This window comes from Kogia breviceps, chromosome 6, assembly GCF_026419965.1.
Source record: "Kogia breviceps isolate mKogBre1 chromosome 6, mKogBre1 haplotype 1, whole genome shotgun sequence".
Lineage (NCBI taxonomy): Eukaryota > Metazoa > Chordata > Mammalia > Artiodactyla > Physeteridae > Kogia > Kogia breviceps.
In genome coordinates, this window is record NC_081315.1 from 32,766,139 (window position 1) to 32,784,049 (window position 17,911).

The 17,911-nt window shown below is 37.0% G+C and overlaps 1 protein-coding gene across 6 annotated transcripts in view; it reads left to right on the forward strand.

Moving 5' to 3' along the window:
• MND1 (meiotic nuclear divisions 1) overlaps positions 1-17,911 on the forward strand; it is a 95,744-nt gene that overhangs the window by 58,361 nt on the left and 19,472 nt on the right. For 3 of the 6 annotated variants that reach the window (XM_067035699.1, XM_067035700.1, XM_067035698.1), the window contains exons 7-8: positions 3,087-3,138; positions 14,884-14,928. In XM_067035699.1, the coding sequence (XP_066891800.1) occupies positions 3,087-3,138; positions 14,884-14,896 (65 nt within the window). In that variant the 3' untranslated portion in view covers positions 14,897-14,928. The remainder of the gene's footprint in view (positions 1-3,086; positions 3,139-14,883; positions 14,929-17,911) is intronic. The other 3 variants (XM_067035696.1, XM_067035697.1, XM_059066680.2) reach the window with 1 other exon arrangement.

Below are 17,911 nucleotides of genomic sequence, written 5' to 3' on the forward strand. Positions count from 1 at the left end.
TGGCCTCATAGAATGAGTTTGGGAGTGTTCCTTCCTCTGCAGTTTTTTGGAAGAGTTTGAGAAGGATGGGTGTTAGCTCTTCTCTAAACGTTTGATAGAATTCACCTGTGAAGCCATGTGGTCCTTGACTTTTGTTTGTTGGAAGATTTTTAATCACAGTTTCAATTTCATTACTTGTGATTGGTCTGTTCATATTTTCTCTTTCATCCTGGTTCAGTCTTGGAAGGTTATACCTTTCTAAGAATTTGTCCATTTCTTCCAGGTTGTCTATTTTCTTGGCATACAGTTGCTTGTGGTAATCTCTTATGATCCTTTGTATTTCTGCAGTGTCTGTTGTAACTTCTACTTTCTCATTTCTAGTTTTATTGATTTGAGTCTTCTCCCTTTTTTTCTTGATGAGTCTGGCTAAATGTTTATCATTTATCTACTCAGAGAATGAGCTTTTAGTTTTATTGATCTTTACTGTTGTTTCTTTGCTTCTATTTCATTTATTTGAGATTTTTCTTGTTTTTTGAGGTAGGTTTGTATTGTTATAAACTTCCCTCTTAGAACTGCTTTTGCTGTATCCCATAGGTCTTAGGTCGTGTTTTCATTGTCATTTGCCTCTAGGTATTTTTTGACTTCCTGTTTGTTTTCTTCAGTGATCTCTTGGTTATTTAGTAGCATGTTGTATAGCGCCCATGTGTTTGTGTTTTTTACAGTTTTCTTTTCTGTAATTGATTTTTTGTGTGTGGCTGGGTTGGGTCTTTGTTGCTGCACATGGCCTTTCTCTAGTTGCAGTGAGTGGTGGCTACTCTTCATTGAAGTGCACAGGCTTCTCATGTGCTGGCTTCTCTTGTGGCGGAGCACAGGCTCTAGGCATGGGAACTTCAGTAGTTCTTGCACACAGTTCAGTAGTTGTGGCTCGCGAGCTCTAGAGCACAGACTCAGTAGTTGTGGTGCACAGGCTTAGTTGCTCCGTGGCATGTGGGATCTTCCCAGACCAGGGCTCAAATCCGTGTCCCCTGCCCTGGCAGGCAGATTCCTAACCACTGTGCTACCAGGGAAGTCCCTGTAATGGATTTCTAATCTCATAATGTTGTGGTTGGAAAAGATGCTTGATACGATTTCAATTTTCTTAAATTTACTGAGGCTTGATTTGTGACCTGAGATGTGATCTATCCTGGAGAATGTTCCATGAGCACTTGAGAAGAAACTATTCTGTTGTTTTTGGATGGAATGTCCCATAAATATCAATTAAGTCCATCTTGTTTCATGTATCCTTTAAAGCTTGTGTTTCCTCATTTACTTTCATTTTAGATGATCTGTCCATTGGTGAAAATGGGGTATTAAAGTCCCCTACTATGATTGTGTTACTGTCGATTTCCCCTTTTATGGCTGTTAGTATTTGCCTTATGTATTGAGGTGCTTCTATGTTGGGTGCATAAATATTTACAATTCTTATATTTTCTTCTTGGATTGATCCCTTGATCATTATGTAGTGTCCTTTGTCTCTTGTAATAGTCTTTGTTTTAAAGTCTATTTTATCTGACATGAGTATTGCTACTCCAGCTTTCTTTTATTTTCCATTTTCATAGAATATCTTTTTCTATCCCCTCACTTTAAGTCTGTATGTGTCCCTAGGTCTGAAGTGGGTCTCTTATAGATAGCATGTATATGGGTCTTCTTTTTGTATCCATGCAGCCAGTCTGTGTCTTTTGGTTGGAGCATTTAATCCATTCACATTTAAGGTAATTATTGATATGTATGTTCCTATTACCATTTTCTTAATTGTTTTGGATTTGTTTTTGTAGGTCTTTTTCTTCTCTTGTGTTTCCCGCTTAGAGAAGTTCCTTTAGCATTTGTTGTACAGCTCGTTTGGTGGTGCTGAATTCTCTTAGCTTTTGCTTGTCTGTAATGCTTTTGATTTCTCTGTCGAATCTGAATGAGATCCTTGCTAGGTAGAGTAATCTTGGTTGTAGGTTTTTCCCTTTCATCACTTTAAATATATCCTGCAACTCCCTTCTGGCCTGCAGAGTTTCTGCTGAAAAATAGCTGATAACCTTATGGGGATTACTTTGTATGTTATTTGTTACTTTTCCCTTGCTGCTTTTAATGTTTTTTCTTTGTATTTAATTTTTTTTGTTCATTTTTAATTTTTGGCTGCATTGGGTCTTCGTTACTGTGTGCAGGCTTTTCTCTAGTTATGGCGAGCAGGGCTTACTCTTCGTTGCGGTGCGGGGGCTTCTCATTGTGGTGGCTTCTGTTGTTGTGGAGCACAGTCTCTAGGTGCACGGGCTTCAGAAGTTGTGGCTTGCAGGCTCTAGAGTGCAGGCTTAGTAGTTGTGGCACATGGGCTTAGTTGCTCCGCACCATGTGGAATCTTCCCCGACCAGGGCTCAAACCCGTGTCCCCTGCATTGGCAGGTGGATTCTTAACCACTGTAACACCAGGGAAGTCGTGTATTTAATATTTGATAGTTTGATTAATATGTGTCTCGGTGTGTTTCTCCTTGCGTTTATCCTGTATGGGACGCTCTGCACTTCCTTGACTTGATTGACTATTTCCTTTCCCATGTTAGGGAAGTGTTCAACTATAATCTCATCAAATATTTTCTCAGATCCTTTCTTCTTCTCTTGTTCACTTGGGACCCCTATAATTCAAATCTTGGTGCCTTTAATATTGTCCCAGAAGTCCCTGAGACTGTCCTCAATTCTTTTCATTCTTTTTTCTTTGTTCTGCTCCACGGCAGTTATTTCCACCATTCTGTCTGCCAGCTCACTTATCCATTCTTCTGCCTCAGTTATTCTGCTATTGATTCCTTCTAGAGTATTTTTAATTTCTGTTACTGTGTTGTTCATCACTGTGTGTTTGCTCTTTAATTCTTCTAGGTCTTTGTTAAACATTTCTTGTATTTTCTTCATTTTATTTCTGAGATTGTGGATCATCTTTACTATCATTACTCTGAATTCTTTTTCAGGTAGACTGCCTATTTCCTCTTCATTTGTTTAGTCTTTGGGGTTTTTACCTTGCTCCTTCATTTGCAGCATATTTCTCTGTCTTCTCATTTTGTTTAATTTACTGTGTTTGGGTTCTCCTTTCCACAGGCTACAGTGTCATAGTTCCTCTTACTTCTGGTGTCTGCCCCCAGTGGGTGAGGTTGGTCCAGTTGCTTCTGTAGGCTTCCTAGTGCTGGAGACTGGTGCCTGCGTTCTGATGGGTGGAGCTGGATCTTGTCCCTCTGATGGGCAGTGTCGCATGTGGTTGTGTGTTTTGGTGTGTCTGTAAGCTTAGTATGACTTTAGGCAGCCTGTATGCTAATCGGTGGGGTTGTGTTCTTATCTTGCTAGTTTTTTGGTGTGAGGCGTCCAGCACTGGAGCTTGCTGTCTGTTGGGTGGAGCCAGGTGTTAGTGTTGAGATGGAGACCCCTGGGAGAGCTCTCACCTATTAATATTCCCAAGTGCCAGGAATTCTCTGGTGGTCCAATGTTCTAGACTCGGCTCTCCAACCTCAGAGGCTCAGGCCCAACTCCTGGCCGGAGTACCAAAACTCTGCACGCCTCAAGGCACAGAAGAAAAGGAAAAAAAAGAAAGAAAAGAAAATGAACAGAGAAATAAAACCCCAATACAAATGGTAAAAGAAAAACCAAACAGACAAAAACACACAAAGAAATACACACACACAAGAAATAAAAAACAGAAAACAAAAAAAGAAGAGAACAAGCAAACAAATAAATGAACCCCAAAATGAAAACAAACACTAAAACTAAACTAACAAAAACCAAAAACAAATCAAAAGCAGAAAACAAACTAAAAAAAAGGCAAAGAAAGCATAAAACACACAAAAACAAAAAAAGATAAAAACTAAAGCAAAAAACACAAAACAGCAAAAAAGTAAAGTAAAAATAGAGAATATAGTTAAAAAGCAGATAAAAATAAAACAAAACAAGGGGGAAAAAAAGGCAAGGAGAAAACACAATATAATGAGAAAGTAAAGTAGAAATAGAAAAAAAAATGTTTAGTATTAAAAATAGGGCTTCCCTGGTGGTGCAGTGGTTGAGAATCTGCCCGCTAATGAAGGGGACATGGGTTCATTCCCTGGTCTGGGAGAATCTCACATGCCACGGAGCAACTAGGCCCGTGAGCCACGACTGAGCCTGCACATCTGGAGCCTGTGCCCCGCAACAAGAGAGGCTGCGATAGTGAGAGGCCCACTCACCACGATGAGGAGTGGCCCCCACTTGCCACAACTAGAGAAAGCCCTTGCACAGAAACGAAGACCCAACACAGCAAAAATAAATTAATTAATTAATAAACTCCTACCCCAACATCTTCTTTAAAAAAAAAATAAATAAAAGGATAAAAAGAAAGGAAAAAGTAAATAAAAGTAAAAATTAAAAGAACAATTAAAAAAACAACAGAAGAAAACGAAGAAAAAAAAATAATAGTATTTTCCTGGCCCTTCAGGTGTCAGTGTCCTGCTCCCACAGTGAGCCATATCCAATCCGTGCCTGCCCAGGACATCCCCAGTACTTCTAGGTTGGTCCCTGGACCTGCTGTGGGCACTGTGGCGCCAGTTCAGACTCTGATCTGGCTTGACTCCCGTGTGTACTTGCCCCCAAACTCCACAGTTACCCCCAAAGTCTGCAGCCTCAATTGTGGGAACACTCTTTGTCTATTCATATATTCCATAGATGCAGGGTTTACCAAGGCGACTGCGGGGATTTAATCTGCTGCTCATCTGGCTGCAACGGCATATTTCCCTCTCTCTTCTTTGGTTGCACTGCCCCTGGAGTTCAGCTTTGGTTTTGGCCCTGCATCTGTGTGTGGGCCACCTTCGGGCGTCTGTTCCCCGCCCAGGCAAGAGGAAGCAAAGCAGCAGCTGATTAGGCCTCACTTGCTCACTCAGGCCTGGAGAAGGGAGGGATACAGCAGTCACCATTGGGATGTGCAGGAAGTGCCTGTGGCAGCAGAGGCCAGCAGGAAGTTTGCAACAGCCTGAGGCACACCATGCGCTCTCCCAGGGAGGTTGGCCTCAGATCATGGGACCCTCAGCAGTAGTGGGCTGAACAGTCTCCCAGGAAGATGTGGGAAGTGACCTGCACTTGCTCACAGAACCCTTGGTGCCAGCAGCAGCAGTAGCCATCGCGTCCGCAGCAGTAGCTATTGTGCCTGCTTCTGGGGTCCGAAATAACAGCCACAGCTCACTCCCGCCTCTGGAGCTTGCGTAGGCAGTTTCTTGCCATCTGAGCACACGGAGCAAGAAGCTCCTATGACAGGCCTGCCCCTCTCCTTGTGCATCCCACAACAATGGTCCCTTGTGTCTCTCGCAGACCCAGACTTCTTCCCAGACTCCCTCAGCTGTGGCACACTAGCTCCCTCGGGCTGTCTTCACACAACCAATGCCAGTCCTCTCCCTGGGGTCTGACCTCTGAAGCCCAAGCCTCTGCATCCAGCCCCTACACCTCCCCAGTGGGCAGACAAGTGTTTCAGGCTGGGGAGTTCTGGTTGGCACTGATCCTCTGTGCGGGATTTTCTTCGCTTTGAGCTCTGCACCCCTCCCTGTTGCTGTGCTCTCCTCTGTGGCTCCAAAGCTTCCCCCCCGCAATCCCTGTCTCTGCCAGTGAAGGGGCTTCCTAGTGTGTGGAAACATTTCCTCCTTCACAGCTCCCTCCCAGAGGCACAGGTCCTGTCCCTATTTTTTTGTCTCTGTTTTTTCTTTTGCCCTACCCAGGTATATGAGAAGTTTCTCGCCTTTTGGGAGGTCTGAGGTCTTCTGCCAGCATTCAGTAGGTGTTCTGTAGGAGTTCTTCCATGTGTAGATGTATTTTTGATGTATTTGTGGAGAGGAAGGTGATCTCCATGTCTTACTCTTTGCCATCTTGAAGGTTCCCCCCAAGATTATTGTTTTTAAAATGTGCTTTTTGATAATGATGGGCTTCATAGGATTTGGCCATCGTGTTATTGCAGAACAGTTTATACTAGATTAAAGGATTATGAGTTTCACAAATTTAATAGGATTCAGTTCTTAATAACATGGCTATAGTACCCATATTATAATAATCAGGCTTATCTCTAAGTCCGTCATTGCTTATTTTGAAACAAGTTTTCTGCTGATAATATCTGTAACCCTTATGTTCATGTATAGAACTATGTATTATCTCTTATTTCTCAATAATTCCTGCAGGAAATATTTATATTTCATCATGCCAATTGAATTATTGATATCACTAAACAAGTATTAACAAGATTAGTTGCAAGCATCCAAGAAATGAGAAATAAAAGCAATAATAAATTTTTATTTTAGTGACTCTAAACATTATGTAAGTGAGAACAGATAAAATAAGTTGTAGAAAAAACTGAATTCTCACAATAGAGGGTTTGGAAAGTAAGTCTTAGAAGTACTTAAGAGATTTTCTTAGAAATAAATGCCCAGATGACAATGAAAATGATGGAGTGAGGACCTTTGAAAATGTACACTTCCATGAAAGCTGGCAAATATTGTTACAACTTTTCCAGAATTTTAGAAACTAAATGAAAAATTGCCTGTTCAAGAAAAATGGCCTTATCTCTTCATGAAGAGCAAGCTTTGTGGTGTTTAACTTGACCTATTCTCTCCTACTCTCCAGCTCAACAATAATCTTGAAAAATAATGGCCCTGCCTTCTTGGTATCAAGGGAATAGAATGGACCTGGAGCTCTTTAAGACCCTCACTCCAAAGAATTGTCATTATTTGGCATCTCTGGTGCTTCCCTAAAACCCACCAATAGAAAGGATTGTGTTTTTTTTTTTTAACCTGACTTGGAGTATGCCCATCACTAACAGTGTCTTCCTGGGGAGTGTTTGACTAAAACAATTACAGGCAAGAGTTTTAACTTCATAGCTATCTTGGGTGATGAATAACAGTTAAGGAAAAGAGTAGACTAACCAAAAAGTTTAAAAGGAGAGGCCAAAAGAGATGTTCGTAGATGCCTTGAAATCAGCATATTCCTGGAAATCTAGAATGCCACATGCACACCTTGGGCTGTGCACATTCTCAGAAAAGACCTGAGATGGTCCTAATCTCCCACTGCTAGCTGACCTTGACACTCTTTACAGAAGTGGAGGCTAAAGCAGAGTTGTAAATTGCCTGAGTATTGTTGAAACCTGACCCAGCACACACACACAGACTCTCAGAAAAGACTTGAAGATTTAGTCCAGGTGTTTAAGGAAATCTCTGTTCAATCATTGGCTGATCAGTAAGCAAACTGACTGAAGACTTCAGTAGCCGCACATAACAAAGAATATACACCTTACAGAATTAGTTCAGAGAAATCACTAAATTATCAATAACTACAGGTAGCAGCAACAGCAACCCTGGGAAGCTGGGAAGAATCTGATTTCCAGAGTTGCAACATTATATTAATTTAAATGTCCAGTTTTCAGCAGAAAATTGCAAGACATGAAAAGAAACAAGAAAATATGGCTCATGCATGATTTTGGACTATAAATCAGCTATTTAACATATGTTAAAAGAGCTAAAGAAAAATATGTCTAAGGAACTAAAGGAAAGTCTGAGAATGATACCTCACCAAATACAGTAAGTCCCCTACATACAAACAAGTTCTATTCTGACAGCATGTTCGTAAGTCCAGTTTGGTCTAAGTCCAACAAAGTTAGCCTAGGTACCTAACTAACACTATCGTCTATAAAGTACTGTACTGTAATAGGTTTATAATACTTTTCACACAAATAATACATAAAAAACAAACAGAAAAAATAAAACATTTTTAATCTTACAGTACTTGAAAAGTTCAGTAGTACAGTACAACAGCTGGCATACAGGGGCTGGCATTGAGTGAACAGGCAAGAAGAGTTACTGACTGGAGGAGGGAGAGGAGGTGGGAGATGGTAGAGCTGAAGGATCGTCAGCAATAGGAGACGGAGGGCAAGCTGCAATTTCACTCACGCCTGAAGTTGATGGCACAATTTCTAGTTCCTTGCTGTATTCAATTCTGTCTACCCTCTTGAAAAAGCGATCCAGTGATGTCTGGGTCATAGCTCTTTTTTTCTCATCATAGGTGACACAGTAGCACTGGATTGGATTCTGAATGCCTGCTTCAACATTCGGGTCCTGTGCCTCAAAAACTAACAGTACCTCCTCAAATAAAGAAAATCCCGTTGTCATATCCTACGTCATGAATCTCTATGGTTCTTCAGTTACTTCTTCTTCCTCTTGTCTCTCTTCATCCTTTCTCTGGGCCTCAAATTCCATCTTTTTGCCTCATTCCACTTTCTCAATTATTTTCACTATTGTTTCCATTCTTATCGCTTGGTGGTTCTTAGCTGTACCAGCTACATCACCGCTGCTCTTACACTTGCTTCCGGGCATGCTTGGCTTGAAATAAAGATACTGTACTATTTTACTCTATATAGTACTGTAAGTAAAGTACACAAAAGCACAACCACTTGTAGAGGATGCATGCACGTGACACTGTACACCAGATATGTGAACTAACTTACTTGATTGGACATGCAAACACACGTTCGCATCTTTGAAAGTTCACAACTTGAAGTTTCATATGTAGGGGGTTTACTGTAGAGAATATCAATAAAGAGGTAGAAATTATTAAGAAGGAACCAAATAGAAATTCTGGAACTGAAAACTATAGTAGCTAAGTAAAACATTCACTGGAAGGATTAACAGCAGCTTTGAGCAGGCAGAAGAAAGAATCAGTAACTTGAAGATAGTTCAATAGAGATAATCCAGTCTGAGGAGGAACAGAAATCAAAAAGAGTGAAGAAACATTAACAGAGTTTTAGAGACCTGTGGTATGGCATCAGGAATGCCAACATACTCACAATGGTAGTCCCAAAAAGTGATGAGAAAGGGCCAAAAGAATAAGGCTGAAAATGTCCCAAATTTGATGAAAAACATTAATTTACACATCCAAAAAGCTTAATAAACTCCAATTAGGACAACCTCAAAGAGATCCACACATTGGCTCACCATAATCAAATTGTCTGAAGATAAACAGAAGCTTGAAAGCAATAAGAAAGAAGCAACTCATAATATATAAGGGATCTCCAGTCAGATTAACAGCTTTTTTCTTATTAGAAGCCATAAAAGCCAGAGACATTGAGATGATATATTCAAAGTGCTGCAAGAAAAACTGTCAATCAAGAATTATATATATAGAAGTATTTTCCTTCAAAAATGAGAGGCAAAGTAAGATAGTGTGAGGTAAATAAGTGAAAGAGTTTGTCATTAGCAGACCTGCCCTTAAAAAAAAATGGAAGTGCTTCTCATTGGAGTGAAAGCACACTAGACAGTAACTTGATCAACATGAAGCGATAAAATAGATTTACATAGGTAAATCTGAAGGACAGTATATGTGTATTTTTGTTTGTATCTGTTATGTTCTATCTGATTTAAATTACAGCTGCATAAAGCAATACTGATAAACATGTTGGGCACACAATGTATAAAATATATTTTGTGACAATAACAGCATAAAAGTGGGGAGGGGAATGGAGCTACATAGGAGCAAAACTTTTGTGTACTATTGGTATTAATTCTAATTAAGATGTTAATAGTAATCCCCAGGGCAATCACCAAGAAAACATCCCCAAAGTATTTGGTAGAAGAAATAAGGGAATTAAACTGATACACTAAAATATCCATTTAACATAAAATGAAGCAATTGTGGAAGAATTGAGGAACAAAAATTCATATGACTTATAGAAAATAAATAGCAAATGGCAGATGTAAATCCTACTTTGTCAGTAATTGTATTAAATGTAAATGGATTAAACTCTCCAATTAGAAGGCAGGGATTGGCAGAATACTTTAAAAACACATAAACTATATACTATCTACAGAAGAGTCACATTTGACTCAAGGACACAAATACAGTAAAAGTAAATGCTGGAAAAAGATATTCCATGCAAACAGTAACCAAAAGCAAGCTAGAGTGGCTAAACCAATACCAGAGAAAATAGATTTTAAGACAAAAATTGTTACTAGAGCCAAAGAAGTACAGTTTATAATTGTAATGATAAAAGGATCAACTCTTCAAGAAGATATGACAATTACAAACATATATACACTTAACAATAGAGAACCAAGATACATAAGCAAAAAACAAAAGAATTGAAGGGATAGACAATTCAACAATAATAGTTTAAAATTTAAGTACTCCATTTTGAATAAAGAATGGAATAGCAAGATGGAACATAAGCAAGAAATTAGAAGACAATGCTACAAACCAACTAAATCTCTATAGAACATTCAACAACAGCAGGGGACACATTCTTCTCAAGTGCACATGAAATATGTTTCAAGGTAGACTACATGTTAAGCTTAAGTCCCAATAAATTTAAATGGATTGATAATACAAAGTATGTTTTCTGATGACAGTGGAATGTTATGATATAAATTACAGAAGGAAATTTGGGAAATGCACAAATATGTTGAAATTAGCACACTCCCAAAAGAGATGGCTCAAACAAAATCACAAGGGAAATTAGGATATACTATGAGATAGTGTAAATGAAAATATACCAAAACTTATTGGGTGCAATGAAGCATTACTCAGTGGGAAATTTATTAATATTTTAATGCCTATGTTAAAAAATAGAGAAAATTCTCATCAAAAACCTAGGCTTCTATCTTAAGAAACTAGAAAAAGAAGAGCAAACTAAACCCAAAGCAGATATAAGAAAGGAAATAAAATTACTAGAACAGAAATAAAAGAGCTAGAGAATCAAAAAACAAGAGAAAGTCAATAAAACTAAAAGTTGGTTCTTTAAGCAGATCAACAAAATTGACAAACTTTGGCTAGACTGACCAGGAAAAAAGGAAGATTCAAATTACTAAAATCAGCAATGAAAGAGAAGGATCATTGTTGACCTTACAGATATAAAAAGGACTATAAAGGAATACTATGAGCAGTGGTATGTCAATAAATTTGATAAGTTATATGAAGTGAACAAATTTCTAGAAGGATACAAGTTACCAAAACTATCTCAAGCAGAAATGCATTCTGTAAATAGATGTATAACATGTTAAGAGACTGAGTTAGAAATTAAAAACTTCTTACAATGAAAAGCCAAGTCTACACTGGTGAATTCTGTCAGTTTAAAGAAGTAACTTTTCAATTAAAAAAATTAGAAAAGAGAGAACACTTCCTAACTCATTCTTTGAAGTTAGTATTACCTTGATACTCAAACCAAAGACTTTGTAAGAAAAAAAAAAACTATAGTTAAGTATTGGTTACAAATATAGATGTAAGTATTCTCAACAAAGTTCTAGCAAATCAAATTCAGCAGTATATAAGAAGCATTATACACCCTGATTAAGTGACATTTATCTCAGGGATGAAAGGTTGGTTCAACCTTCAAAAATCAATCTAATGCAACCTATTTATAGAATAAACGTGGAGGTAACCCCAAATAATTGTCTCAATAAACAAAGTATTTGATAAAATCCAACACCCTTTCGTGATAAAAACAGTCAACAAACTGGGAAAAGAAGTGAACTTCTTCAGTCTAATAAGAGTGTATCTGTAAAAATTGCACAGCTGGGACTTCCCTGGCGGCCCAGTGGTTAAGACTGTGCTCTTCCAATGCCGGGGACACAGGTTCTATCCCTGGTTGGGGAACTAAGATACCATGTGCCATGTGGTGTGGCCAAAAGAAAAAATGCACATCTAACTTTTTTTTTTATTGGTGTATAATTGCTTTACAATATATAATTGCTTTACAATAGTGTGTTAGTTTCTGCTTTATAACAAAGTGAACCAGCTATACATATACATATATCCCCATATCTCCTCCTTCTTTCATCTCCCTCCCACCCTCCCTATCCCACCCCTCTAGGTGGTCACAAAGTACAGAGCTGATCTCCCTGCACTATGCGGCTGCTTCCCACTAGCTATCTATTTTACATTTGGTAGTGTATATAAGTCCATGCCACTCTCTCACTTCATCCCAGCTTACCCTTCCCCCTCCTCTGTCCCCAAATCCATGCTCTACATCTGCGTCTTTATTCCTGTCCTGCCCCAGGTTTCTTCAGAACCTTATTTTTTTTTTAGATTCCATATATATGTGTTAGCATATGGTATTTATTTTTCTTTCTGACTTACTTCACTCTGTATGACAGTCTCTAGGTCCATCCACCTCACTGCAAATAACTCAATTTTGTTTCCTTTTATGGCTGAGTAATATTCCATTGTACATATGTGCCACATCTTCTTTAAGCATTCATCTGTCAATAGACACTTAGGTAGCTTCCATGTCCTGCTTATTGTAAATAGAACAGCTAACATATTGAATGGTGAAATGCTGTATGCTTTCCCCAAAGATGTCCACTCTCACCTCTTCTTTTCAACACTGTACTGGAAATTCAAGCCAGGGCAATTAGGTAAGAAAGAGAAATAAAAAGCATCCATATTGAAAAGAAAAAAGGAAAACTATATTTGCAGTTGACATGATCTTAGATAGATAGATACCCCTAAACAATCCACAAAACAACAACAACAGCAAAATACAACTATTAGAGTTCACAAGTGAGGTCAGCTGATTGCAAGATAGAAAATCAATATATAAAAAACACTTGTATTTTATAAACTATCAATAAACAGCCTGAAAATGAAATTAAGAGAGAATTCCACTTACAATAGCATCAAAATGAGTAAAATACTTAGGAGTAAAATTAATCAAAGAAGTGCAAGACTTGTACTGAAAACTAAAAAACATTTAATGAAATTAAAGACCTATATAAATAGAAAGACATCCTGTGTTCATGAATTCAATGACCTAAATGTTGTCATGGTGGAAATACCCCCCCAATTGGTCTACAGATTAACTGTAAAACCTCCAAAATTCCAATTTCTTTTCTGCAGAAATTGATATTAGTCCTAAAATTCATATGAAAATGGAGGGGACCCAGAACAGCCAAAAGAACCTTGGGGGAAAAAACGTTGGAAGACTCAAACTTCCCAATTTCAAAACTTACTACAAAACTTGAATAATCAAGGCAATTTGGTTCTGGTATAAGAATAGACATACAGGTTAATGAAATGGAATTGAGCATCCAGAAGTAAACAGGGTTTTGAACAAGGGTACCAAGACCATTCAATCAGAACAAAATGGTGTTTTCAACCAAGGACGCTGGGCACAACTGGTTATCCACATGCAAATGAATCACCCCGGCCTCCCACCTCACACTGTATACAAAAATTAACTCAAGTGGAGCAAAGACCTAAACATAAGAGCTAAACCTATAATACTCTTAGAAAAAAACATAGATGTGTGTCTCTGTAGCCTAGTTTTCTTAGATATGACATCAAAAGCTCAAGCAACCAAAGAAAAAGTAGATAAATTTGACTTCGTCAAAATTAACTTTTGTGTGTCAAAGTACATTGTCAAGAAAGTGGAAAGAAAACCCACAGAATGGGAGAAAATAGTTGCAAATCCTGTATCTGACAAGTGTCCAATATAAAAAATATACATTAAAAAAACTCTTATGACTCAACAATAAAAAAAAATTTAAACACAGACAAAGGATTTGAATAGACATTTTTCTAAGGAAAATATACAAATGGCCAATGAGCATATGGAAAGATGCTCAACATCATTAGTCATTAGGGAAATGTAAATCACAACACAATGAGATACCCATTAAGATGGCTGTAATAAAAAGAAGGCAAAATAATTATTGGTGAGGATGTGGAGAAGTTGGAACTCTTAGATTGCTGGTAAGATTGTGAAAATGATGCAGCCACTTTGTTTTTTTGTTTGTTTGTTTTTGTTTTTTAACATTTTTTTGGAGTATAATTGCTTTACAATGGTGTGTTGATGCAGCCACTTTGGAAAACAAGTTATCTGTTCCCCAAAATGTTGTATGTATAGTTACCATTTGAGCCAGCAAGTCCACCCCTAGGTATGTACCCAAAAGAATTGAAAACATGTTCACACAAAAATTGTTAAATTATTTATATTAGTAATAACAGCCCAAATGTCCATCAACTGATGAGTGACTAAGCGAAATGTGGTATATCCATACAATGGAATATTATTTGGCAGTAAAAAGGAATGAAGTATTTATACATGCTACAGTTGACAAACCTTGAAAACATTGTACCAAGTGAAAAGAAGCCAGATATATATGATTTCCTTTATATGAAATGTCCAGAATAGGAAAATCCATAGAGACAGAAAGTAGATAAGTGGTCTCCAGGGGCTGGGGGTAGGGGGAAGTGGAGTGACTCCTAATGGGTATGGGATTTCCTTTTGGGTGATGAGAATGTTCTGGAATTAGGTAGTGGTGATGGTTGTACAACCTTGTAAATATACTAAAAACCGCTGAATAATACACTTTAATATGGTGAATTCTTTGGTATATAACTTGTATTTCAATAAATAAATAAATGCTATCATTATGAATAGTATTTATGCCCAGGTGATCATGGCATTGTTACGTGCTATGTAGATTAACTTGAACAACATCATATAAATACAGATAACATTTAATAGCAAGAAGTGTAATTAAATATAAAGTAAATATTTCCTCCTTCAGGGCTACTGTATGGCCATTAAAATTGTATTGTCAAGTTTATTGTTGTCTAATATGTATACACTAAAATGCTTATCATTAAACTTAAATTATTTTATCTTCTGGAGTTGTAAATTATTTGAGAAACATCTCCGTTAAACATGTTTTTAAAGAGGAAGTACAATAATAGTGAACATTTAGGAAAGGGAAGTTGTTTGCATTGACTTTCTATTCATGACTAATATAACTGCAACTATCTAAAATTTCCTTGGGAAGTTGAGCATGTTTGTGAGATACAGTGTCACTGTTTGAGCTTTTTTTTCCAAAAAAGATGAATATATATATATATATGGTTGGTTTTTTTTCAGGTCAAGCAAATGAAGTGGCCAAAGAAGCTGCTAACAGATGGACTGGTATGTATTACAGTGGCACTGATAAACTAGTCAAACTCTTGTACACTTACTATGATGTGAAATGCAGGAGTTATTGTGCCTGGTTAAGTTCAAGAAAAGGCATTTCTGAAAGTGTATGTATTAATCAAGTTTTTATATCTTAAATCATTTCATTTACTTAAGGTAATTTTTAAAATCTTATTATGAGTCATTTTGTAAAGTGTAAGGCATTTTTGTAAAACCAATGATTACTTTAAGTTTTGTGTAACTTTTCCCAGATAAATCACTTGGGCTAATCACTTAACCTTCTTATATATTAATGCAAGATACAACTTTTAAGAGTTTCATGCAGTCCTAAAGATTTGTCTTCTTGCTCATAATAATAATCTCAAACATTTGTCAAGGGCTGATTATGAGCCAGGTGTTATAAAGCATGTCTGTGATGCATTCTCATTTTATCTCCACAACAATCTTATGGGGTAGATAGGATTATTATCCCTAATTTTAGAGGTGAAACTGAGGCCACTAGGAACCCACAGTCACACAAGTGCTAGGCAGTGGAACAGGAAGTAGATTTCAGAGTCCGAGCTCTCACCCATCACACGGGGTAGTCTTCCCTGTGTACCTGCTTTCATGTAAATGCCTCATTAATCCATTTGCCAATGGATACACCCTCTGGTCTATACCAGGTATATTCTAAGAAATGGGAACTAATAAGGCATTATCTATATGTCTTAAAATTTAGAAGAACGTTAATAAATAATGATTGTTGTGAATTATATACAAGTATTATTATTATTGTTAAAACCTGTCTGGAAGTTACACTGATGTTTTTTCAGTATTTCATTATAAAATAATGGTAGTTGAACCTTTCCATCCTGGTAAGAGTCTTTAATGCCTTTATATGTGTTACCCTTATTCTGTTTCTGTGGGACAGTATGCATAAGATTGCATTGACACAGAGATGCAGAAAGCTTGAAGTAGCTGCCTTAAGTCAAAGGTGATTAGTCACTGGAAGAACAGGGATTAGAGCCAGATTTCCCTGATTCCATGTCCAGATCTCTGTATTTCACAGAAAACTTAAGAATTGTTTTTCCTTGTCTATTTTAGAATTAAGTACACTGATAAAATCAATATAACTGGCCTTTGGTTCCTATAAAATTGCAATCTTATTTATTACAAAGTTATTTCCTAAATAGTGTAATGCTTTAGTGATAAGAACAGAGGAGGGTAAAAACAGCAAACTAACATTAAATAAAAGAAAACAATGAAATGTGTGTCCAATAAAGTATAAACAAATAGTAAATACAGTGATATCATATAGGTTTGAGAAATAAAAATTTTGAGTAAGAAAAAAGGCAAGTGGATTTTTAGGTTAAAAATAAGACAAGAGTCACAAAGTGATTTACCCTAATTAACAAAGCAGCTCAGCAAACAGTAGGCACAGGCAGCCTGTGTATATAGTGGGAGGAACTTGACTTTCAAAGGAATCCAGGTTGTTCTCCTTATTTGCTATGTGATTTATTGAACCTCTCTGACCCCGCTTCTTCATCTGTTCAATGTGGATAATATCTACCTCACATTTTGGGAGGATTAAATAAAGCAGTTTGTAAGCCATTTAGCACACCATTAGACACATTGATAAACAAATACTCCCCTTTTCCCTGTCTCTTAAAAAAATCCTTTCATGTTTTCCAGTTGATCATAAACTTCAAAAATTATAATTAAAAAATGTGAACAACTTTTTTTCCCCTTGTGTTATTAGCTGAGAAAGAACCTGAAACTTTTAAAATCATATAGGAAGGATGATATTTTCAGAACAGTAGAAACAGCTGTTAAGAACCATATTTCCATTTGAGTTTACAACTTGCTCCTTCCAACATAAAAGTGTTATGAAAAAGTCATGGAGTTAAAATGAATTACACCTCAGAAAACCTTCCTGTTTTCAAAACAAACAAAAAGAAAACATCAATAATACTTATAACTAAAGATGGTTATGTAATTATTAGTTAAGATTTGGTTTCTTTATACTGAAAAGGTCCCTAAAATGTATTTTAAATTGAGCATATTTACTGTTCAGTAATTCAGTATTTCAATTTTATAGAATGAGAAGTCACCTCAGGGTATAAGTATAACTAGAAATATAGCATCTAAATGTTTTGTGACATTAAGTAACTTTAAAAGTGATTTATCAAATTATATAAAACCTTGCCTAGTAACTAAGATAGTAGAGTTTTTACAACTTTGTATGAGAGGCATTTTAATGAGTGAGGGGGGGAAGATGTTGTGACGTCCTAACGTAGACTCGTGCATGTGATATTGCCCATCCTATTCCTGTATATATCTTGGGTTTGCCACCATATACATTAATATGAATTCTACCAGTCTTAAGGTTGTTTCTTTAAAAAAAAGTATTTTTACCCATTCATAAACATTTCCACATAATAGAAAAAATTAATTGACAGGGATGACTATCAAGATTGCAGGTAACTTGTCTTGAAGGCAGACATCAGTGGCCTGAGGACATATTTAATCAGAGGCTTTTTGAATTGGTCCATTAAGCATTGTATAGAGAGGCTTTTTATTTGTTTATTCTTTTGTTTGTTCTTAATCTTTGAAGGTTTATAATAAAATGGTTTCTTGCCCTCACATGAACCAGGAACTCCTTCCTGCAGAGGCTCTAGTCTTACTATGGTGCCTCATTTTCTTCTCTCCTGATCCTGGGTTGAAGTACATTCCTCCAAGGCTCCTACAGTGTTGCATCTGTCTGTCCTTTTGTTTTTTGGAAATCTTCCTGTATTCTTGGAGCCTATTCTGTAGGCTGTACACATTAACACTTGATCTTTTCTCTCTAACATACGTATCACTTTGGAAATGTTTAGTGATAAATTGATTTTTCTCTCTCTACTCTTTTTGAAGGCATAGGCTCTTTATGTTCTGGAATACCTGTAATACACTTAATAGCTGTCTTATGTAGCAATGGGCCCTCTATAAGTATTTGGTT